Source organism: Mytilus trossulus, chromosome 13, assembly GCF_036588685.1.
Source record: "Mytilus trossulus isolate FHL-02 chromosome 13, PNRI_Mtr1.1.1.hap1, whole genome shotgun sequence".
NCBI classification, from domain to species: Eukaryota; Metazoa; Mollusca; class Bivalvia; order Mytilida; family Mytilidae; genus Mytilus; species Mytilus trossulus.
Genome location: NC_086385.1, coordinates 32,458,443 through 32,479,527, shown reverse-complemented (window position 1 = coordinate 32,479,527; position 21,085 = coordinate 32,458,443). Strand labels below are relative to the sequence as shown.

At 31.1% G+C, this 21,085-nt stretch overlaps 1 protein-coding gene across 1 annotated transcript in view; it reads right to left on the bottom strand.

The window, feature by feature from the left end:
* Positions 1-1,305: 1,305 nt before the first annotated feature.
* LOC134694987 (cardioacceleratory peptide receptor-like) overlaps positions 1,306-21,085 on the bottom strand; it is a 36,028-nt gene continuing 16,248 nt past the window's right edge. The window contains exons 2-9 of the mRNA XM_063556109.1: positions 19,952-20,084; positions 15,729-15,832; positions 11,717-11,810; positions 8,880-9,004; positions 6,900-7,059; positions 5,747-5,866; positions 4,544-4,724; positions 1,306-1,967 (exon numbers count right to left, since the gene is read on the bottom strand). Coding sequence (XP_063412179.1) covers positions 1,733-1,967; positions 4,544-4,724; positions 5,747-5,866; positions 6,900-7,059; positions 8,880-9,004; positions 11,717-11,810; positions 15,729-15,832; positions 19,952-20,084 — 1,152 coding nt within the window. The 3' untranslated portion in view covers positions 1,306-1,732. The remainder of the gene's footprint in view (positions 1,968-4,543; positions 4,725-5,746; positions 5,867-6,899; positions 7,060-8,879; positions 9,005-11,716; positions 11,811-15,728; positions 15,833-19,951; positions 20,085-21,085) is intronic.

The following is a 21,085-nucleotide window of genomic DNA, read 5'->3' as shown; positions in this document are numbered from 1 at the left end:
TTTCGAGTTTTGTTACGACAAACATAAATAAGGATATTGAAGTTCTTTATGTTTTTCCTACGAATTAAATGAACGTTTTTCGTCGAGTAAACATTAATTTGTCATTTTCGACCAATTGTAGTTTCTTTTACGTACAATATGGTGTGTTTTAATATTAAATCATTGTTTTGTTTGTATGGTCAGCTATTGTTTAATGTCGGTACGTTGTGATGGGCTGTTGAATACTGTGTGTCTCATTATTTTATATTCAAAAGTTAGATGCGCCTTGACATATTGTGCTCTCTATTGTTTCGCTACGAAAATGCCACACAAATGTCCCATCACATCATTTCATGCAATTCTTAAGAAAGTAATGACATGGGATCACGATGACCTATAAAATGATGTCTTAATAGCTGTAAATTGGTATAATCTGATTGGATGTGATATCGATAACTTCTTTATGACTGCGGAAATTTGTAATTTATTAAGGGAACATATATCTGTATGCTTCCAATTATTCTTTCGAATTTCTTTTTATGAAGGATAAATAGTCTACAATTACATCATTATCCTTAGATTATATGACTTAAGTTCATTAACTTGTCTGTGATCTGTCATTAGTAAAGATGAAGATAGTAGGATATTTATTTTATTATACATCATTTAACTTCCTTTGATAGGCAAAAATAACAAAATAACAAGCAATAACTGAAGTATAATATCTATAAACACTAATAGTGATTGGAAAAAGATTCGTTAGATTGGAATATGTTCTTACCGAATTTTGAACATTTGTTTTAACATAAAGGCTTTACAAGTATTCCTCTTGTTTTTATTAAACTCAACACTGAAATTTCTGAAGACTGTATACAAGTGCATACATGATTTTACAATCACCCTCAGTTTTTTTATGGGGTTCGTGTTGCTTATCTTTATAGTATGTCTTATGTACTATTTGTGTATTTGTCTTTTTCTTTTTTAGTAATGAAGTTCTCAGTTTATTTCGATATATGAGTTTGACTGTATCTGTGGTATGTTTCGAGCCTCTTTATAATATAATCTCATTTTAACCCGCATTATTGTTAGGAGTTGCGAAGTGAATGTCGAGTATGTCCGAAATCAGGAGCATGCAATTCAGTGGTTATTTGTTGTTGTTTTATATTTATTGGTAACAGTCTAGTTGTTTTGATAAAAATATGCATGCCATTTTAAAAACTCAAAGCGGTTTTTTTAATTTTAAAATATATATAGTGTTGTTATCATTACGTGTTTGTGACTGATTTTTTTTTAACATTGATGAGTTATTCTTTTAATGTATTTATTATCTTTTTCATGTGTAACAACAAACTTTAACATCAATTAGTTTTTAAACATAGTATATATATATAGTTTTTGGTTAAAGAACATTTTACATTGTTAGTTGGCGCTCAAAATGATTCCAAAATCACCTGTTAAATGCTAGTCATTTAAGATTTGTAAACAGTCCATTTCATGTTTTGAGATTTGCCTACATCTTATTTTCACCAAGTACATGTACATCTTTGTTTATTTTTTAATTGCTGATTAGACAATATGTAACAAGTGTTCATCGTCTTTCCTTTATTCATTCCCGCTATACAATGTCTTAATCACATGAACGTTTTCATTACGTTCTCTAACATTTTCAAATGAAAATCGGTTCCTTAATAACCTCTGCAAGAAACGTGAACGGTTTGACCATTTTTGTGCACAAATGGAATAATTGATTCGTTTAGTTTCGTATAATTGCTGGTTGTTTTTTGTCAGGCAATACACTAGCTATCAGGTCACAAGTTTCCATTTGAAAACTTTCCCCTTGGTTATAAATAGATCTGCTAGGGGAGATAATCTGACGTCGAAATGTAAACGTGTTGTCCGTTACCATTGTAGAATGATCAGATGGCATTCTAGTTTGGTCAGCACAAAAAGGAAATATATCACAAATTACTTTTACTGCTTTGAATCGTCTGAAATATAAAAAAATGAGACAATTATAAGCTTGTATTATAACTTGATAAAGTGAAACCTGTTTAAACCGATCCTCCTCGAGACTTAAGATTTTCGTCGGTTTTTGGCCGATGTTCGGTTTTATCAGGTTCACAACGTATATAGTTTGATATGAGGGTGCTTAATAATATGTTTGGTTTATACAGATTTTCGGTTTATGTAGGATTCAGTTAAGTGCAAGGTTTCACTATAGTTAGCACATCAATTAAGTGAGTTGAGTATGACTCCAAATTCAAATCATTTCAAATAACATTGAGATGCAATTTTTAAACAAACATGACACAAATAGCGAGCTTCAAAGAAATTCCAATCGGAAATTTCTTTACAAAATAGCAAAATCAATTAATCAAACAAATCAATCAAATGACAAACAACTGTCATATTCCTGACTTGGTACATGCATTCTTTATGTATCAAGAGACAACATATGGATGATTGGTCATCAACTACGTTATTGTACTATTTCACATGTAAACATACTTGGCATATGAGATAAAAGTGACAAATGATTTGTTAGTACTAAAATGAAGTAAGTTCTTTTATTCATGAAACACATATCTTCCGCATGAACATTTATAAGATTCAATTCCATTTATAGTAGTCAGATTTCAATTCAAAAAAGCACAATTTTCATTTTTGCATCAAGTGTTATGATCGTGTTGTCCCAAGAATGTACTATAAATACATATTACTTGTTAATAAAGTCTGTAATGAAATTCTGCAAGATTGAATAATCTTACCGTATATATATATAATTTTTTTTGAATTGATAAAACAACTTTAATGTATGTGATAGCAATTTAACTAGCCCTTTAGTATGCAGTTATAAGGTTTACCGGAAACTAAATAATAAGTTTTATTATTATTTTTGCTGACCCTACATGTATATTTTTTGTAATTATATATTTCGTAAGTTATTTGTTTATTTATTCATTTTGTTTTACGTCACTTTTAAGCACCACCGCTTTTGAATATTTCGTAGCGTTCATGCAAGTAGTTTTATTGGTAGAGAAAGCTTGAGTGACCGGAGAAGACCTTTAATAGGAAAACTGGTAATCTTAGTCAATTAAGATTTGAGTCAAGTGCACCTGAATGAGCGGGGTTCGAATCTCCAACCTCAGTTTTGAATGGCTAGTGACTACTGTAGTAACGACTTAGACCTCTCGACCACCGGACCCTTCATTAGTTGTGTCATGTTGAATTTACTACTCTTGTCAAGTAGATTATTGAATTGAAATTTCGGTTTGGAACATCGATTGTTTCTTGTCACACTGAATGCAGAACTAACATTGAAATAGCTTTACATTGATTCAAATTATTATTATTTATTGTATAAAAAAGGTAGAAATGTGAGCATCGCCATGCAGATTTCTCTTGCATCGTGCAAAAAGAAATAAAATCAAAACAACGTTTAATTATTACCTTCTTACTGCAATAGATAAAAGAAATGAAAGATGAAGGTCATTCACCCGTAAATTTGAAACATGGACTATATACATGATATACACTCATCACAGATACCAGGAGTAAATCATTGGTGGAAGAAGATTGAGAAAAAAATAACTGACATTGTGCCATAAGTAAAGGTCCATGTTTTCATATTGCAAAGAAACGTTGAGACAGACATTCTGCACTCAATGACTATAAAATTGTGACACATGTTTGTTTACTATTGTCATGCATTTAATAACACGATCTGTATGTATACAAATAAAATGATGTGGTATGATTGCCAATGAGACAAATCTATCCCAGAGACCAACGTGACACAGAAGTTAGAAACTGGGGGACACCGTATGTTTTCCAAAAGCTGAACCCTTACGTCAAAGTTCTGTATTGTGTTGTTCTATGGTAAAAAGTTAAGAGAACAGATACGTTTGTTAACTGAATTTGACGGTACAAGAATGTTACAGTCACCATCACTAATTGATTGACAAATACGTTGGGTATGTATCTCAACTCAATAGTGACATACAGTCGACTCTCGTTATCTCGAAGTCGAGAGTTAACTGTATTACGTTTCGAATGACCTTCAGGTATGTGTCTCGTCGTAATCAATTTACGAGATTTAAATATTTATAACTTTTTCAGTCAGTAACTGCTAGTACTTAGTAGTCTTTTGTTGATTTATCTATCATTGTCATTCTATTTAGTTTCTTCTGTTACCTGTTCTGACATCGGACTCGGACTTCTTTTAAACTAACGTTCATTGTGCGTTTGGTTGTGTGTTTGATTTTTGTTCTACATTGACTAGAGATATAGGAACGGGTTAAGATCTCAACAAAGATATTTAACCCATTCGCATTTTTTGCGCCTGTCATGAGTCATGAGCCTCTGGTCTATGTTTGTCATGTATGATTTTAAATTTTAGTTTCTTTTATACATTTCTGTTAAGGACCAACTGAAGTACGCCTTCGGCTGTTATCTTCTGTTTGGTCGGGTGGTTGTGTCTTTGACAAATTCTACATTTCCATTCTCAGTTTCAATTCGACTTAGAAATTGACATTAATAAACTAATTATAGAAAATACACATACCTAAGTTGTCGGCAAATTCTTGTGCTAAATACTCCATAAATAACTGGATTTATTGCACTATTAAGTGGTGCAAGACTCTGAACAAATACTGTTATCAGCATATTAGTGTGGTTTGACTTGATATGTCCATACACTTGGAGTAAATTCCACAAAAAGTACGGACTCCAGCACATAATAAATACTAAAAAAATATACATATAGTTATAAGAATATTGCTGTATTTAAGATATAGGTCGACAGGTAAGATACATTTTTGAAAAGACTATTTCTTTATGTTAAATCAATAGACAACTTTCGACTTCGATACATTTCCGTCAAAACTTTGATTTTAGTGGTCATCATATGTGCTTTAAGTAGCGTCGCCACTTTCGTTCTAAAATTGAATTGTGTAAACTATGAAGCTATATTTTATTAATTATTCGGCAAATTGAATTCTTTTAATTGTCTGTCAGCACTGTTGTCATTAGAAAATTGTTATTAATTACCTACAGAACAAATTGTATTTCTAGTTCATCCTTCACAACGACGATCACTAAGACGCTTGATGAACGTTAAAAGTGCAGGGATACAGGCACTCTATCTGGTAAATGACATCATAAAGGCTTGCATAATTGACGAGTTTTTTTTCCGGTGACGTACAAACTCGAAAGTGGTCTATGCATATCCTTGATAAATGAGGACCTTCGCCTATTACGTTTCTTAAAAGGTTATTATCGTCTTTTAAAAATATACTTTTGGCATTGTTTGTAAACCTTTTTCATTGGCTTTCTGTTACATGTTATCAAAATACATTTACTTGATTTCGCTTAACATAACATATACATTTTGTGTCCCAATTGTGTTCAAATTAATAAGTAGTAAAGCAAGAAATGTCAACAGTATGTAACTTCTTTTCTTCTACGTATTCCAAACTTTATAAATAATTGTTCTAAATATAATTATAATCTCAATACCAAACAACCAACCAGAAGTAGTTTTTGTCATGCAATAATTTCAAAACGGTGTGTATATCACATGAAACAAATAGTGTCGCAAGAGTAACATTTATAAATTGTATTGCAGAATGCTTACCTTATATAACAACAAATGTCATTTTTATTGTTCGGGTGATAGCTTGTGGAAACAAACAGTGTTACACCGTTAGCATTCGTTGTATAGTGACCATTAAAGTAATATTTATAAATTGCATTATAATATGTTTACCTAAAATAATAACAAAAGTCATTTTTATTGTTCGGATTTTAGCTTGTGGAATTATTCCTCTGGAACTGGCTCTAGAATCATGCTGAACACTTGAAACTTTCTTTCGTTGATTTTTTAATTCTGTAAAAGACAAAACAGACAAAAATTTGAAAACAATACAGCATACGTTATTTAATCTTTCTTAAAAGGGGTTGGGACTATATATCTTGTTTCAGTTTAATATTTTGTCGAAACGAGCAACATCTAGAAAAGACATTAACAGAAAATCGTAGTTAAGATAATACATCATTGGATAGTATCTTGAAATAACGAGATTGGTAAAAAGTACAAACAAGAAAAAATGCACCAAACTAACCAGTTTGAGTTAAACTTGGACACTGTTAAATGCATTTCATTCAATTTCCCTAAAAAAATCCCCGTTTATTCTGAGCACAGGTAGATATTGTATGGTCGCAAATTCGACAATCTGGTCACCGAACAAACTTCAAAAGTTTATGCAACCAAGTACAAGTAGTAAACTTGAAAATATCGTGGCATCAACAAATGTGTCACCGAACACAGGTAAAACTTGCGTCTAACTAACCGCAGATACAGTTCTTTTGTTAGATTAATTTCTATGTATATTCATCTGATGAGTTTGCTGTTCTCAACTGACCGCTAGTTGGTTCTAATGTTGTATAGTGACCCTAGTCTACTGTCCTAGATTATGGGAGGGTTGATCTCTTACAGTCTAGTTGTTCAACCTAGCCACAATATTAATGTGCCTGTCCAAAACCAGAAGCATGTAGGTAAGTGGTTGTCGTTGATGCATGTCTGTCATATTTACTTTTCGTAAATTGTTTTGTTATACTAGTAAACCATGCCGTGAGCTTATTGTTTTCTATTTTTATGCTGAGGTACCTTTTTGTCGACCATTTCGTATATGTTTTGCTCTTCTCATTGTTGAAAGCCTTATGACCATCTCAACTTTTTGACTTTTGGTATGCATTTTAAATATACTACACCTCCCTATTTTTATATAACTCGTTTTATTTTTTTATTTTGTTAGACATTTTCCGTGTCACAGCTAACACAATTTGTCTTTTGTCGTGTTTTTATCACAACGCTTTTATGTCACGACATAACTTCCCCCCTTTTGTTGTGTAATTCATACCTGGTCTATAATAGAGCGGTTTCCTTTCATGCTTCTTTTTCATTGTCGCCATCAATGCAGAATTCTTGCTGACTATAATATATACCATAATACCATAACAAAAAGCTATAATAATTGCTGGAATAATGAACACGGCAAAGGCAATAATGGTCACATAAATCTGAAAAGACAAAAAAGGTATGACAAGTACAGGAATAATTACCACGGTTAGAAAACACTTAGGATTTTCTTATCCTAGTTATAGATTACCGTAGCCGTATTTGACACAATTTTTGGGAATTTTGGATTTTCAATACTCTTCAGCTTTGTACTTGTTTGGCTTTATAAATATTTAGATATGAGCATCACTGATGAGTCTAATGTAGACGAATAGCACGTCTAGCGAACTAAATTTTAATCCTGGTACCTTTAATAGCTATTAGAGCAATAATGGTTACATAAATATGAAAAAGTGTTTATTATTAGGTTAATAAATCAGTAACAGACATTTCAAACATATGTAACGCATATTTATTATGTTATTTGCCAATTATCTTGTATATTTGTCAACGTTATTAGCAACACTCAATTTATTATATACAAATGAGTAAGATTAATGATTTTCATATTCTAAAACAAAATGAGAAGAATGCCACCAAAAGTAACTAAATAACGTATGTTTTTGCTCATTAAAACATAATAAATAATGAACATCAGATGTTGTAATCTTGTAGGTAACAATGTGTATTATTTCTTCCAATTTGCCACATGTTAGGTTAGTTTTTGACTAATTCTAAACCGATTAATATCGTCCTTGACTGGGTTATATCTTTTTAATACTCATTAATGGTTGTTTGTTTTTAGTCACTCGTTGATTACAATTAAATGACGTCGAATATCATTGCTCACTTTGAAATTTGTAATTGTTACGTCATCTGCAAGATCGACTATGTACAATGACGTCAAGCCAGTAGATACAGATACAGCTTGCCTCAAAGTCATCAGACTATGCAATGATCCGCATAGTCTCGACCAAGACGAGATCTCCATTCACGACATTCAAATAATATTCTTCAAACAACTCGAAGAGAGAAATATCGATTTCGATGCAGTAGTAAAATGTATGTGTATGTTTTCCTGCATTTCAGCGTAAGGATAATGTTACACAAACTTTGTAATGAATCAAACATTTTTCCGTATGTTTTTATATTGCCTTTAAATATTTCGATGCAGTTAGTGCTATAAGAAGGAAAGAACAAGGCAAAATACACACACATATCAATAGCCTATATTTGAAGAACATGTAATACAGTGAAACCTGGCTAAACCGAACCCTACATAAACCGAAAACTGTATCAACCAAACATTGTTCTTAAGCTACGTCATATCAAATTGTATGCGTTGTGAACCTGTTTAAACCGATTATCGGCCAAAATAGAACAAATTCTTAAATCCAGAAAAGGTTCGGTTTAAAGAGTTTTTACTGTACATTGACTATTGAGCAATCTCACAGTTCAAGTGCATACATTTTCCCAGCGTTCACCTCATAATATTTGGTTGGGTTTTGTGTTGCTCAGTTTTGATCCAGTTTTTTTTTTATTTTAGTGTTTTGTAGACTCTTGTTTGTGTTTGGTTCCTTTTTTGGTTTGTTTTTGCTATGCCTATTTCCGAATTGTGTTACAATACAACTATGCCTTTTTTGACAATAATAAAAATCTACAGAAATTAATAGCTTTGTAGGACAAATAAGTTTACTAAGGTATGCAAAAATCTCGTAATCATAATCCGATCAATTCACCTTGTAATTCACAATTGTTGGCAAATTTATAATGCAAAAGTATCGTTATCTTTATTCATTTAACTTACCTTACAATTTACAATTGTTGGTAAATTGATATTGCAAAGTATCCTAATCATAATTCAATGAACTTACCTTCCAATGTACAATTGTTGGTAAATTTATAATGCAAAAGTATCGTAATCCTAATTCAATTAACTTACCTTCCAATCATCAATTGTTGGTAAATTTATCATGCATTGGTCTGTCTTAAATAAAACAGCGGCAGGAATTGAGAACACTGCTGCAATTAGCCAAGCTGTGGTTACAAGAACCCTATTTCTAGCTTCTATAAAAAAAATATAAAGAAGATGTGATAGGATTACCAATGAGACCACTCTGCACACGAGATCAACTGACATAATAAAATACAGTAGAAGAAATGGAGCATACACTACAAGCACAGGGAAATATTATACTGCATCCGCACAGCAAGAGGAACAGTCCTTGCAGTGAATATAAAAAATGTGGATTGATTGCCAATGAAACAACTCTTCACACGAGACCAAATGACATAAACAAATACAGTAGAAGAAATAGAACATTATTGAAATTGGATATGTAGAGAGCTCTCTTACAAGCAAAAAACCATAGAGGTAAAATTATAAGGGCATATACTATACATGCTATAAGCACGGGGACACATTAAACTGCATCCACACAGCACGAGTAACAGTCCCTGCAGAGAATATAAAAGCTGTGATTTGATTGCTAACAAGACAACTCTCCACAAAAGACACAATAAAAGTACAAGATATAAAACACTTAAATAATTAAATTGATTAAACATGCCTTTAAAAGTATTTATTAAAATCTCAATCATTAGATTGACTTTGATTAGTTGCAGCTACTGAATTTTAAACGGTGCACTTTACGTATCTATTAGGAAAAAAGTTTATGAGTGACAAATCCATTCAGAAATTATATCGACAGAACAATAGAATGTGTTGTAACTGTATAGTAATGCAAATTTACTCTATGCTTTTAATTATGAAAATCAGATTCAAGATCAGTACCTATACCAACACAAGCAATGATCTCACTTTAGTTTTAAGGTGGTACCTAACACTACAGTGAGATAACTCTGTAAATTCAGCCAAACGTTTTAATTACGTTATGTTGTTAAGGGAATGTTAAGCTTCTCAATGATCAAAATAAGTGTTTGTCAAACTGCTATATAACCAGTGTAATTTTTCTGATAAAACGGTTGGTTCAAATTTTCTAAAAGTTTTATATTTTTGTCAAAGAGTCACAGTAAATACTTTTAAAGAAAATTAAACGAGCAAAATTAATTTTAGTGAAAGTGTTGGGTACCACCTTAAATCGATATTCGTCAAGTTTATCTAGGGTAAAGAGTACTCAGTGTTTGATCTTAAGTTGAAAAGAACGTATCACAACGATATACTGGTCATTTTCTGTTTATAAACTATAAAACTGCAAACATGAATAGCAAAGCAAAATCAGAAAATGTTTTAATTTGTAACTTCTTTATTGATCTGCCCTTCACTATGTTTTATTTTGAATGCTACTGAAAATTTCATGAAGTTATCGAAATTAAAACGCGCAAAAGATTTTGTTTTATTAGAACGTTTCTTTATAGATAGCTTTAACACAAAATAAATGTAGGATTTTGATCTTTTCATGTTGTGAAGTAGGGAAAAACTGACAAGAGTCAAAACAAAAGACGGCGCTTGAAATGGCGCAACATGATGGAGAGAAAAAAACTAGAAACTAAATAAGAAGCAATGTAAGTTTCTAACTTATATCACCTTTTACAAATTTAAAATTAATGTGTTACTTAGTTTTGAATGTTACATATTATGAAGACATTTAATCAACATGTTGAATCATCAGTCATTTATTCAATTGTCTGACTTTTTCCTGTTGAAATGTAATTATAAACATGTGTCTACAGCAAAGTGTTGATTCAAATATTTTTGTCATGGACTTTCAATCTTGGTCGACAAACAGAATCAAGCTGTTTCGTTAGTTAAGGGATTGATCAAATGTAATCAACGTTCGTGTACTCCAATGAGCGTTAATATCAGACAATGACTTCGTTTAGGAGTGCAATAAAGGAAAACATTGTCTCATTTGCAATCATTACATATGTACTTATTATTAAATAAAAAAAAAATAAACTTACAAAAAAACCGAACTTGAAGGAAAATTCAAACGGAAAGTCCCTTATCAAATGGCAAAACTAAACACCATAAACAACAGTAATATTACTGACTTGGTTCCGGAATTGTATTATGTATTGGTGAATTAAACCGCGTATTATATATAATACAAATATTTGGATTCAGAACAATGTAGAACTGCACCTTCTTTGGCGACTCCTTTGTGTAGTGTTTTGTATACTTGACAGGACAATCAAGACTCAAAACGTACAATGTAAGATTATGACAAAACAATAATTTAAAAAAAAAAATCTCAAAAAAAAATTGTCTCCACCCTTTTGAATTAGATGTAAGTGAAAACATAAATTCTAAATACATGCATTTTCTTACGTAAAAAATAATAGATTGAACCTGGTTTTATAACTAACTAACCCTCTTACTTGTTTAACAGTCGCGTAAGATTTCATATCTCATTCTGTGTTTTAGTGCTTTAAACTTTGAATAAATTCCATTTATAATAAGGTCCTTAAAGCTAGATTTAGACACAATATGAATGGGAAAACAGTATACTGCTATATATTGATGTAATTGTATATGGTATGTTTTAGTTGTTGGTGTGTTTGTTGATCCCCATTACTGTCAATTCCTTGAAACAGGATCTTAATATATGTTACTAGAACAGAGTCCAGATAATGATATCATGTCAATTTGCAATGTCAATCGAATTGAAAGAGGACACTTGTGAGAGAAAAAAAATATTTGATTACATCTGGTATAACAACATCGAGACGTCCACTTGTAATACAGTGGAATTAAAGCTAAGGAAACTTAGAAATTGTTATATTCATGTAAAAGGAAAACTATATTAGATATCTTACTACTTGTGGAAAATCCTAATGGTCTAGCTATGGCATCTAATCTATCAATACTTAACGCTACAAGGACGAAGGTTGACCCGTATGTGACAAGGCACTGGAAGAAAGAAAACTGTATTATTGACAAATGTATACTAACAGTAAACAAATGGATTGAACACGGAAATTAGCAACCTTTATTTGCATTATTAGCAGAGTTGCGACAGTGTTGACGCCGACATACAATATGATAAATTACATCCGATCTTCTGGCCGTCAATATTTTAGTTTCCGGACAAAATCTCTTGAGCCTATATATAATAATCTTCACCAAACTTGGTTTGATCATTGCAGTACATTGTTTGACAGGAGTAACAACGATTTATTATCACTGATTAATAACCCGTAGAGATTTGTAGAACAGATTTTGAAAATGTTTAACATGTTTAACTATGACCATTATCGTAAATAGCCTTTCGTGGCACATTACGAAAACTCTCGTGAACTGACGAGAGATACTTCCTTCGATCACGTGGTTCGTCGTGAACTGATCAAATATGCTTTAATGAGTCACTTGGTTCATAACGAGATAACAAGACACTAGTGTGTGTATATCATAAAGGTTTCGATCTTTACATTAATTTTAAAGAAAAAGTATAATACAGTCGGGTTACTGTAGTTCTTTTGATATGATAAGAATGTTGCATTCGGAGGAGGGAGAATTCCTTTACCCGTTTTTTTTTTATGATTTTTTTAGCTCAGTGATTAGTTGTCTATTTTGTGTGTTGTTTCTTAATGTTTGTCTTCTGGTCTTTTACCTTTATCAGTATATTATAAGGTTGGTTTTTTTTTTATCGGAAACCGAAATAAGAGTGAACTTTTACAAATGATTGCAAATTATAAAGAACTGTAAAACATTGTGCAACGTTTTGTAAAAACCGAGCGCAAATGAAAACTAAATTGAATAATTTTAATTAGAAAATCACTTTCAAGCTGTTATTTCATAACATTGTCAGTGAAATTAAGCGAAGTAGCTTTTCGTCATGTCGTTGACAGTCTGAATTGTCAATATATATCGGAATAATCATCGTCCTAATGTTAGGGTTATTTATTAAAATGATGTAAATGCGGTTTAAAGTGAATTCAGAAAACAGTTGTGCATATGTTCAATACACCTTATCGCTATTTATCTGCCATTACCGGATATCGCACAGGTTCCCGTAAAATTTTGACGCCACAATGGAAAAGTGATTGTTGTTGACGTCAAAATGTGAAGCGGCCGGGTCAGCCGGTATTAGTGATAAGGTGTATGATGACGGTTTTTTCAAAATATGAAGCCAATCAGATAATTATCTGAAGACACAAAATAGGTAAAACAAGGTAAAAGAACACACTGGTAAGATGAAAGAAAAAAAGCTATACTAAACAAAAAATCGATTTTGATCTCCTGCTCGTCTACCCTGAGAATATGTGTTGTAAAACTCATGTAAACATACTGAATCTACGAAATAATTGTAATGACAATCTGTTGGTTAAACGTATCGACTATCCTTGGCATGGCATAAAAAGTTATTTATAATGTAAAAATGTCTACTTTAAACTTATAAAAAAGAAATTATGCATAGTAGCTGAGGAATGTTAAATTGAAATTGATAAATTTCTGGTTGGAACGTAGAAGTCTTAAGTGAGAACTCAGAGGTATCGTGTTGGAACGCAGAAATCTCACAACCTTTTTAGGCAGAAATTTAATAAAGTGATTTTTTGTTCTATAGTTTGCTTCATTCAATTGCTAAGCGAGAGATTATCGTCTCACCATTGATATATTAAATTACTGTATTACTTGCATGACCTCACGATTCCTTCGTAGAAATTTAATAAAGTTATGTGATCAGACATTTTCTTATGCGACTATTACCGAAGTCTTGCTATGATTATAATTAAAGATAAACAGTCGCAGATCGTTGCTTATGATATAAAAAATGGATAAAAAATAGTACACCGTTTAAATCGGAAGGTCATACTGCGTTAGAATAATTTCAAAGAAATATAATTAATTTCAATTAATAAAATTCAATTTTACGCTCAGTTGCAGTGACCTGTAGAAATTAATATGTTCGAGATATTAAAAACATGACAAATTTTCTTTAATAAACTTTACGTTTTCTTTAAAGTTAAGCCTCAGATACACGTTACGACGATTTCAGTTAACACAGAAAATAATAACTTTTCGATTTACGATGTGTTAACGAGAAAACAATGTACTATAATCACGTGAAGATGACAATTAACGCAACCTTGTTTAAGTCATGATCAGATGAATATTTCAATTAAGGTGTAATTGCAGCGATGTAATCTAAATTGAACAGAATAATGTTCTTTCTTTAATCGTGAAATAATGTCAATTGCACTAAATGTTTTACATTTATTGTGGTATTTAATGATCCAAGGGAAATATGCATTTTCTCAAGTTAAAATTGCACTTGTTCGTTGTAATAATTTCATTTTTAGTCATTGCTTTCTCAATTCAACAGTTGCTAGAATAAAATATAATTCTTATGCAATATTGTTAATCTTTAGTACTGTGATTTTATAGGCAGAATTATTCAGCGTAACGATAAGAGTTTTCGATTCATTTATATTATGTAATTACTTCTTGATTATTAGCCTGAATAATTTGTTTTTTTTCGATTTTTCATCTATGAAATTTGGTTCAATTTAATTTGCAGATTAGAAAATAGTATCATATGTATTAATATATGATCGAAACATAAAAAAAGTCTTAAGCATAAGTTATATGATATCAGCAATATATTTAGGAAATACAAGCCATCGTAACAACTGGGAGAAAAATATACTCCGTTGGTAGGAGATATTGTAATAATTCTACTTAGAAATGGAACGTTTACAAATGGGAAGTTGAATACTAGTAATTTTTTTTGTCGTTAATTTGGTTTTCAACCGACCCTCATTGTAAATTGCTAGGCGTTAGTAGAGATATGAGGCAGGTTTCTAATCTGATTAAAATTTGTTGCAAGTTCTAGGTTTTTCGTCCTTTACTGATTGATAGCTGTTTTATCACTCCATGTTGTTTCTGAAATGTTTCGCAGCGTGTGAGTAAAAGTTGTCATCCAAACACTTACAGATTAGAGTACGAGTTTAGATAAATAAAGGCAACAGTAGTGTACCGCTGTTCAAAACTCATAAATCAATTTAGAAAAAAAAATATGGGTTATAAACTAAAACTGAGGGAAACGCATCAAATATAAGCGGAGAATAATGACAAAACTGAAACACAAAAATTAAATGTAACACACACAGAAACAAACTATAATATAACAATGGTCATTTTCCTTACTCCAAAGCACTTCTACTACGCGGAAGTTTTCGATCTGTTTTGAGGTTATGTAATTCATTCAAATTTTGATTTTTACCTTGAATTGAATATTATTTACTGATTGACAGGATGCACATCGCTAAAGTACTGTAGCCTCTCTAAAATTCTTACTTTTTTGGAAAAATAATAATTATAAAGAGAACAATTTCGTTGAATTCCGACGTTATGTCTAACTATTTTGAAAATCATCGTCAATTCCTCTTAGTTCTATCAATCTGAACATGCAATTTTTTTTCTTCTTTATTAATGAGAAGTTTGTCTTAATATTTCAATTTCGAATAGTAGTTTAACGTTTCTGTCACTCAAATTTTATCTTGGTGTAAAAAAAATACAATATAAAATTTGAGAATGGAAATGGGGAATATGTCAAAGAGACAAAAACTCGACAAAAGAGCAGACAACAGCCGAAATACACCAATGAGTCTTCAACGAAGCGAGAAAATCCCGCAGCTAGAGGTGGTCTATAGCTAGCCGCAATTTAAAATTGTGTACTAGTTCAGTCAAAACGGACGTCACACTATACTTAAAACATATAAATGACTTAAACTTTAAAAAAAAAAAGAAAAAAAAAGTCAGAGTATATGTTTGCTGTACAAAATAAACATTTAATCTTGATCCTCAAACTAACTGTAGGTATCTTACCTGTGAAAATTTAACAATTTTGCAAAGTACTTCGCCTCCATAAAACTGTCCAGCCAGTCGCCATATTAAATCGGGCATTAAACTCACTAATCCGACCAACAAATCTGAAAAGAGGATACGGTACCAAGTAATGTTGAATTAAATATTAAACAAGTGTAAACATAAATAAGAGAGTTGATGCAACTCTTTCATCTTTGAAAACAAAAGGGTATTCCAGTTTCAATGTTATTTAAGTTTCACGGTTATTCCAGTTTCATTTCTTTCTTTTTCTTTGATTATTTAAAAAAAACCATATCAATATATTTATAAACAAGTGAATAAACTCATCATAGATACCCGGACTAAATTTAGTATATACGCCAGACGCGCGTTTCGTCTACAAAAGACTCATCAGTGACGTTCGAATCCATGAAAAGTTAAAAAGACCAAATAATGTACGAAGTTGAAGAGCATTGAGGACACAACTTCATAAAAGTTTTGCCAAACACAATAAGGTAATCTATGCCTGAGGAAGAAAAGCCTTAGTTTTTCAAAAAAAATCAAAAATTGTAAACAGTAAATTTATAAATATAAAAATATCAATGACAATTCATGTCAGCACATACAGTGCTGACTACTGGGCTTGTGATACCCTCGGGGAAATACATTTCCACCAGTAGTAGCAATAAAATCATTTGGTTTCGATCATCTCGGAAGTAGTTTTTTAAATATTTTTATACGTAACGCCCAATATCAAATATCTTTTTTATTCAAAACGAACATTACTCAAGATAACGTGGTTCTTCAATTTCAATAAATATGAGTAAACAAAGTGTGTCGGGAATATGTAAAAAAAAATCATCACAGATACCAGGCTTAAATTTTGTATTTACCCCAGACGAGCGTTTCGATTACAAAAGACTCATCAATGACCATGATGACGCGTGAATCAATCAAAAGTGTAAAAAATACCAAATACAGTACGAAGTTGAAAAGCATTAAGTACCAAAATCCCTAACATTTTTGCCAAATACAGCTATGGTAATCTATTCCTGAGGAAGAAAAACCTTAGTATTTCAAAAAATTTAAAATTTTGTAAACAGTATTTCAAAAATTCAAAAGTTGTTGAAGCAGTTAATATATAAACATGACCATATCAATACTAATTCTTGTCAACATAGAAGTGCTGAACACTGGTCTGGTGATACCCCCGGGGAATTAAAACTCATCACAGATACCCAGAATAAATTTTGTATATGCGCCAAACTCGCGTTTCGTCTACAAAAAACTCATCAGTGACGCTCGAATTCAAAAAAGGTTAAAAGACAAAATAAAGTACGACATTGAAGAGCATTGAGGACCAAAATATTTACCAAATACAGGTAAGGTAATATATTCCTGAGGTAGAAAATCCTTATTATTTCACAAATTCAAAAGTTTTGTAAAATGGGGGAGCAACTAACCGATAATAAGACGTATATACAGTGGTTCTGAATTGATCAATTTGACGACATTCGAATCAATCACTGAAAAATATTTCTTTTTATCTTCATTCAGTCCAGGTTCAATATAGATTCTATTGATATTATGTGTAGACAGTTTTATATCGTATCAACCGTATAATTAATCGGGGTTTTGACCGTAAAAGGCAAACATTAGTGTTTGGCTTTGTTGATATCTCAAGAATGATGAATTGTAATCGGCGCGTTGCACAAACATGAAAATTACATTTAACATCTGATAATGACGTACCATCGGGTTGGTATTAAGTGTTATGATGCAACACATTGTTACTATATAAAAACAATAGAGAGTATTGACAAAAAGATTAAATTAAATATACATAGAAACATATGAATGGAATATCTATACAAGAGGCAACATGTGTAAAACCCATCAATTGATAAATTTGATTTTTAAGTTGAGTTGTCACATTTTATCAATGTTAAAGATAAACTATCTGGTATCATAATCAATTTGCCGTTATTTATTAGTTAACATGATATTGCTACTTGTATAATTACATAACAACTTGATTCTATTGATCTGAAGAATAAAGGTTATGATATTTTTCTGCAATTTTAAACACTTTGTTTCCCTTTATAGAATGAAACTCACTGTAACCAAATAAAAATTAATGTTATTTGTCTATGAAAGAGCCCAATGTTCTAAAATTAACACTGATACAAAAATCCAAACAACCAAAATATTATACTCGAGACGCGCATCCTTGAATTTAATTTGGTGTTCCACTAGTAATTCTCTTTGGATACTTTGCTTTATTTAAATTCTTGGTTTAAATATTCTATAATTAATTACAAGTTTAATTTAACTATCAATTATTGATTCTTAGTCACCTTTTTTGGTCTATTATTGAACCTCTTGTAAATGAATGAAAATGTGTTTGGTTAAATACCGCCTAGTGGTGATTCAAAGTTTTAAATGATTTGAAATGTTTATTTTATAAAACAGAATTTAATTTACATAATACAAAATATCTATTGAAGCAAGTATAATAACGAATACAAACAACTTGTTTTACTGCACAGCAAAATATTTGCACTAATTTTTTAACTGCTTAACCGAATTATTGTTACGTTCAACAAATTCCGCCGTGTTGTTGACTGCATTATTTTTACAGTTATTGGTAACCATGCCGAATTTATTGTCCCTGAAGGAGTTTTTGACGTTTTATGAATATGTTTTGAAAGATTGCAAACTTAATTAAATATTCTCAATTGTTTGCATTTTTTCCAGTGACGTGCTCTCACTAAATCATTGATTAAAAGTTGTATATTGTAAATTTATTTTCAAACTAGTTTGATTTCCTCAGTGAAAACTTCCCTTATACAAAAGTACGTTTCTGTTGTTTTTGTGAAAAAAATTTTGCTATGAATCTTCAAATCTATTCAATCGTAAAATATCTTGATGTAGCCGTTTGTTTAACATATTTTATTTTTATTCGAAATGTATGAAATACGAGTAAACTGCATAAGAATGTACTTCTAGTTTAGAAATAAAAACTGATAATTTCACATGTGAAAACAACTTAATATTTTCATTACCTTGACGTTATTTTTTTTTTTACTAAAATGGGTGTTACAAAGAACATGAAGAACTTGTAGATACTGTTGCGTTTGAAGAATTGATCAAAGAGATACAGTGCCTTGCATTCTCTATATTTTTTTTAATCCGTGGTTAATGTGATAAAATATGTAAATAATTCATGATTTCAAATATCGAAAAATAATCAACTCGTGGCGCGATTCTCTGATTTGGAGTGTAACAATTGCTCTGACACGTTTAATGTTTTCAATAAATGAAATTCTATAATTATCTACAAATCTGATCAAAAGAACTAGAATAGATGATCATTGACCGTTTCTGATCAATTATATTTATACTTGAATAAACACCAATCAATCAATCAACAAAAACAAATATAAAAAATAAATATCATTATTTTCGGTCAGTTGATGTATTTTGTCACGCATCACTGAACACTAAATGGAGAATGAAATCGGTATAATGTATTGAAACAACGGTATAACTAGATGTGTCAGTTGTGTTAAATCACTCGTGGGTTTTCGAATATTTGTTGGAAAACCTATTAAGAAAAATAATATACATTGAAGTTTTAGCAGGCATGATAGCATTGTTACAAAAAATGTACAATGAACAATACTACATCTTCATATTGTATATGAATTACAATAACCAACAATTCAAATGAGTTCTTAATAGTCCCATGCTATCGATGTAGCAATCAGGTTGTATTGACAATTCCAAATTACCATATCAATGAAGTTTAGATACAGTCAATGTTCGACTAAGCCGAAAGGAACACATTTGTTAAGTGCAACCAACAAGTTGAAAATTCAAAATGTGTATGTAAGAGACTGATGTGAATGTGTGTTACAAAAAATTGTTTGCTGTAAGTAAACAATGGAGTAATTGCAGAATCGGTCGGTGGCTTTAAAATAAATACAGGATTTTTAAAGTTTTGAAAGAAAAGTCTTGCCACATATTTCTAGTAAATTCTACAAAAAGTCCTACTCATAAGAAGAATAACTATTAGAACACTATCGAAAAAAATTGATGAGGAAACATCGTATCCAATATTAACAAAAAATCGTAACAACTCGGTGATCCTCGCTACGAATAGAACAATGTAATTGTGAGCCAAGCGAAAATTGTCGAGTATCTCCTATTGTTGACGGCTGTTAACGATTAAAAATACTGACCTGCAATAGCTAAATGCATGATGAAGAAGGTCATTCTGGATCTATTTTTAGCTAAAGACACTGCTACAAGAACTATTGAGTTACCAATAGTTGTTACCACTAGCAAAAATATCAAGAATGCTAACTGTTCTTCCTGAAAATTAAAAAATGACATATTACAAAATGAAACTAATTAAGATTTTTAAATTTCTATGATCGTAGAAGAAAGGGTTGAATAAATCGGAAAAAAGAAATGAACCTGCTCCTCTTAAGTAAAAATAAAACCACACACACAAACACGCGAGCCTACCCTGAAGGCTTAGTGAGCTTGAAGGAAATAAAATACAAATATTAACGACGATCCACCGGAAGCAATAAATCAAGCGAACAAATTTCACCCTGAAAACCGCTAATTTCAATTACATCATTGTAAAAAGTAAGTACTTTCATTCAAAGCAAAGCAAGTCATTGGGAAACAGCCTATATTGTTGTAAACGATACCTTACAACAAATATTATTTTGACTAATTAATCTATATAGTATCACATAATTTAGGTTTATACAGGTGATTGCTGAATTAAATTGTTTTCCAAAAGTTGATTGATTTAAACGGGAAATTTTGTATAAAACGGAATAGCTTCCATGATTCTTAATTCCTGTTCAACTTGATCAAGCCATGGTAACGATTGACAATTGGATTAAAGGATATTTGCCTTTAACAGCAGCATTAACAAAGGCTATAAATGGATACTGCTTAACCCAATAGTTTGAACTGTACAAAAAAAAGTATGCTTCCGTCTTATATATGTTTACAGTGCATCATTTTTACAGCAATTTAATATGAATGTCCCGAAAGGATTTTAAAATCTATTCATTACGCAGTGAAATATTGCAAACTTGATTAAATTTCTGATTTTTTTTTTCTTTTTACCAGCAACGTGTTTCTCAGATTTTCACTGGTTAGATATCTGTTTTTGTCAAGTGCAATTACCATTTTCAAACGTTTGCATTGTGAAAAGTTTAGAAAAGAAATAAACATTCATAATCAAATCAGGAGTGAAACATACTACTTTGTAGATTTCAAGCATAAAAACGTCAACACTGATCAATTGTGATGTGTGGTATAGGTTTCCGGGTTTTCCACAAATAACAACC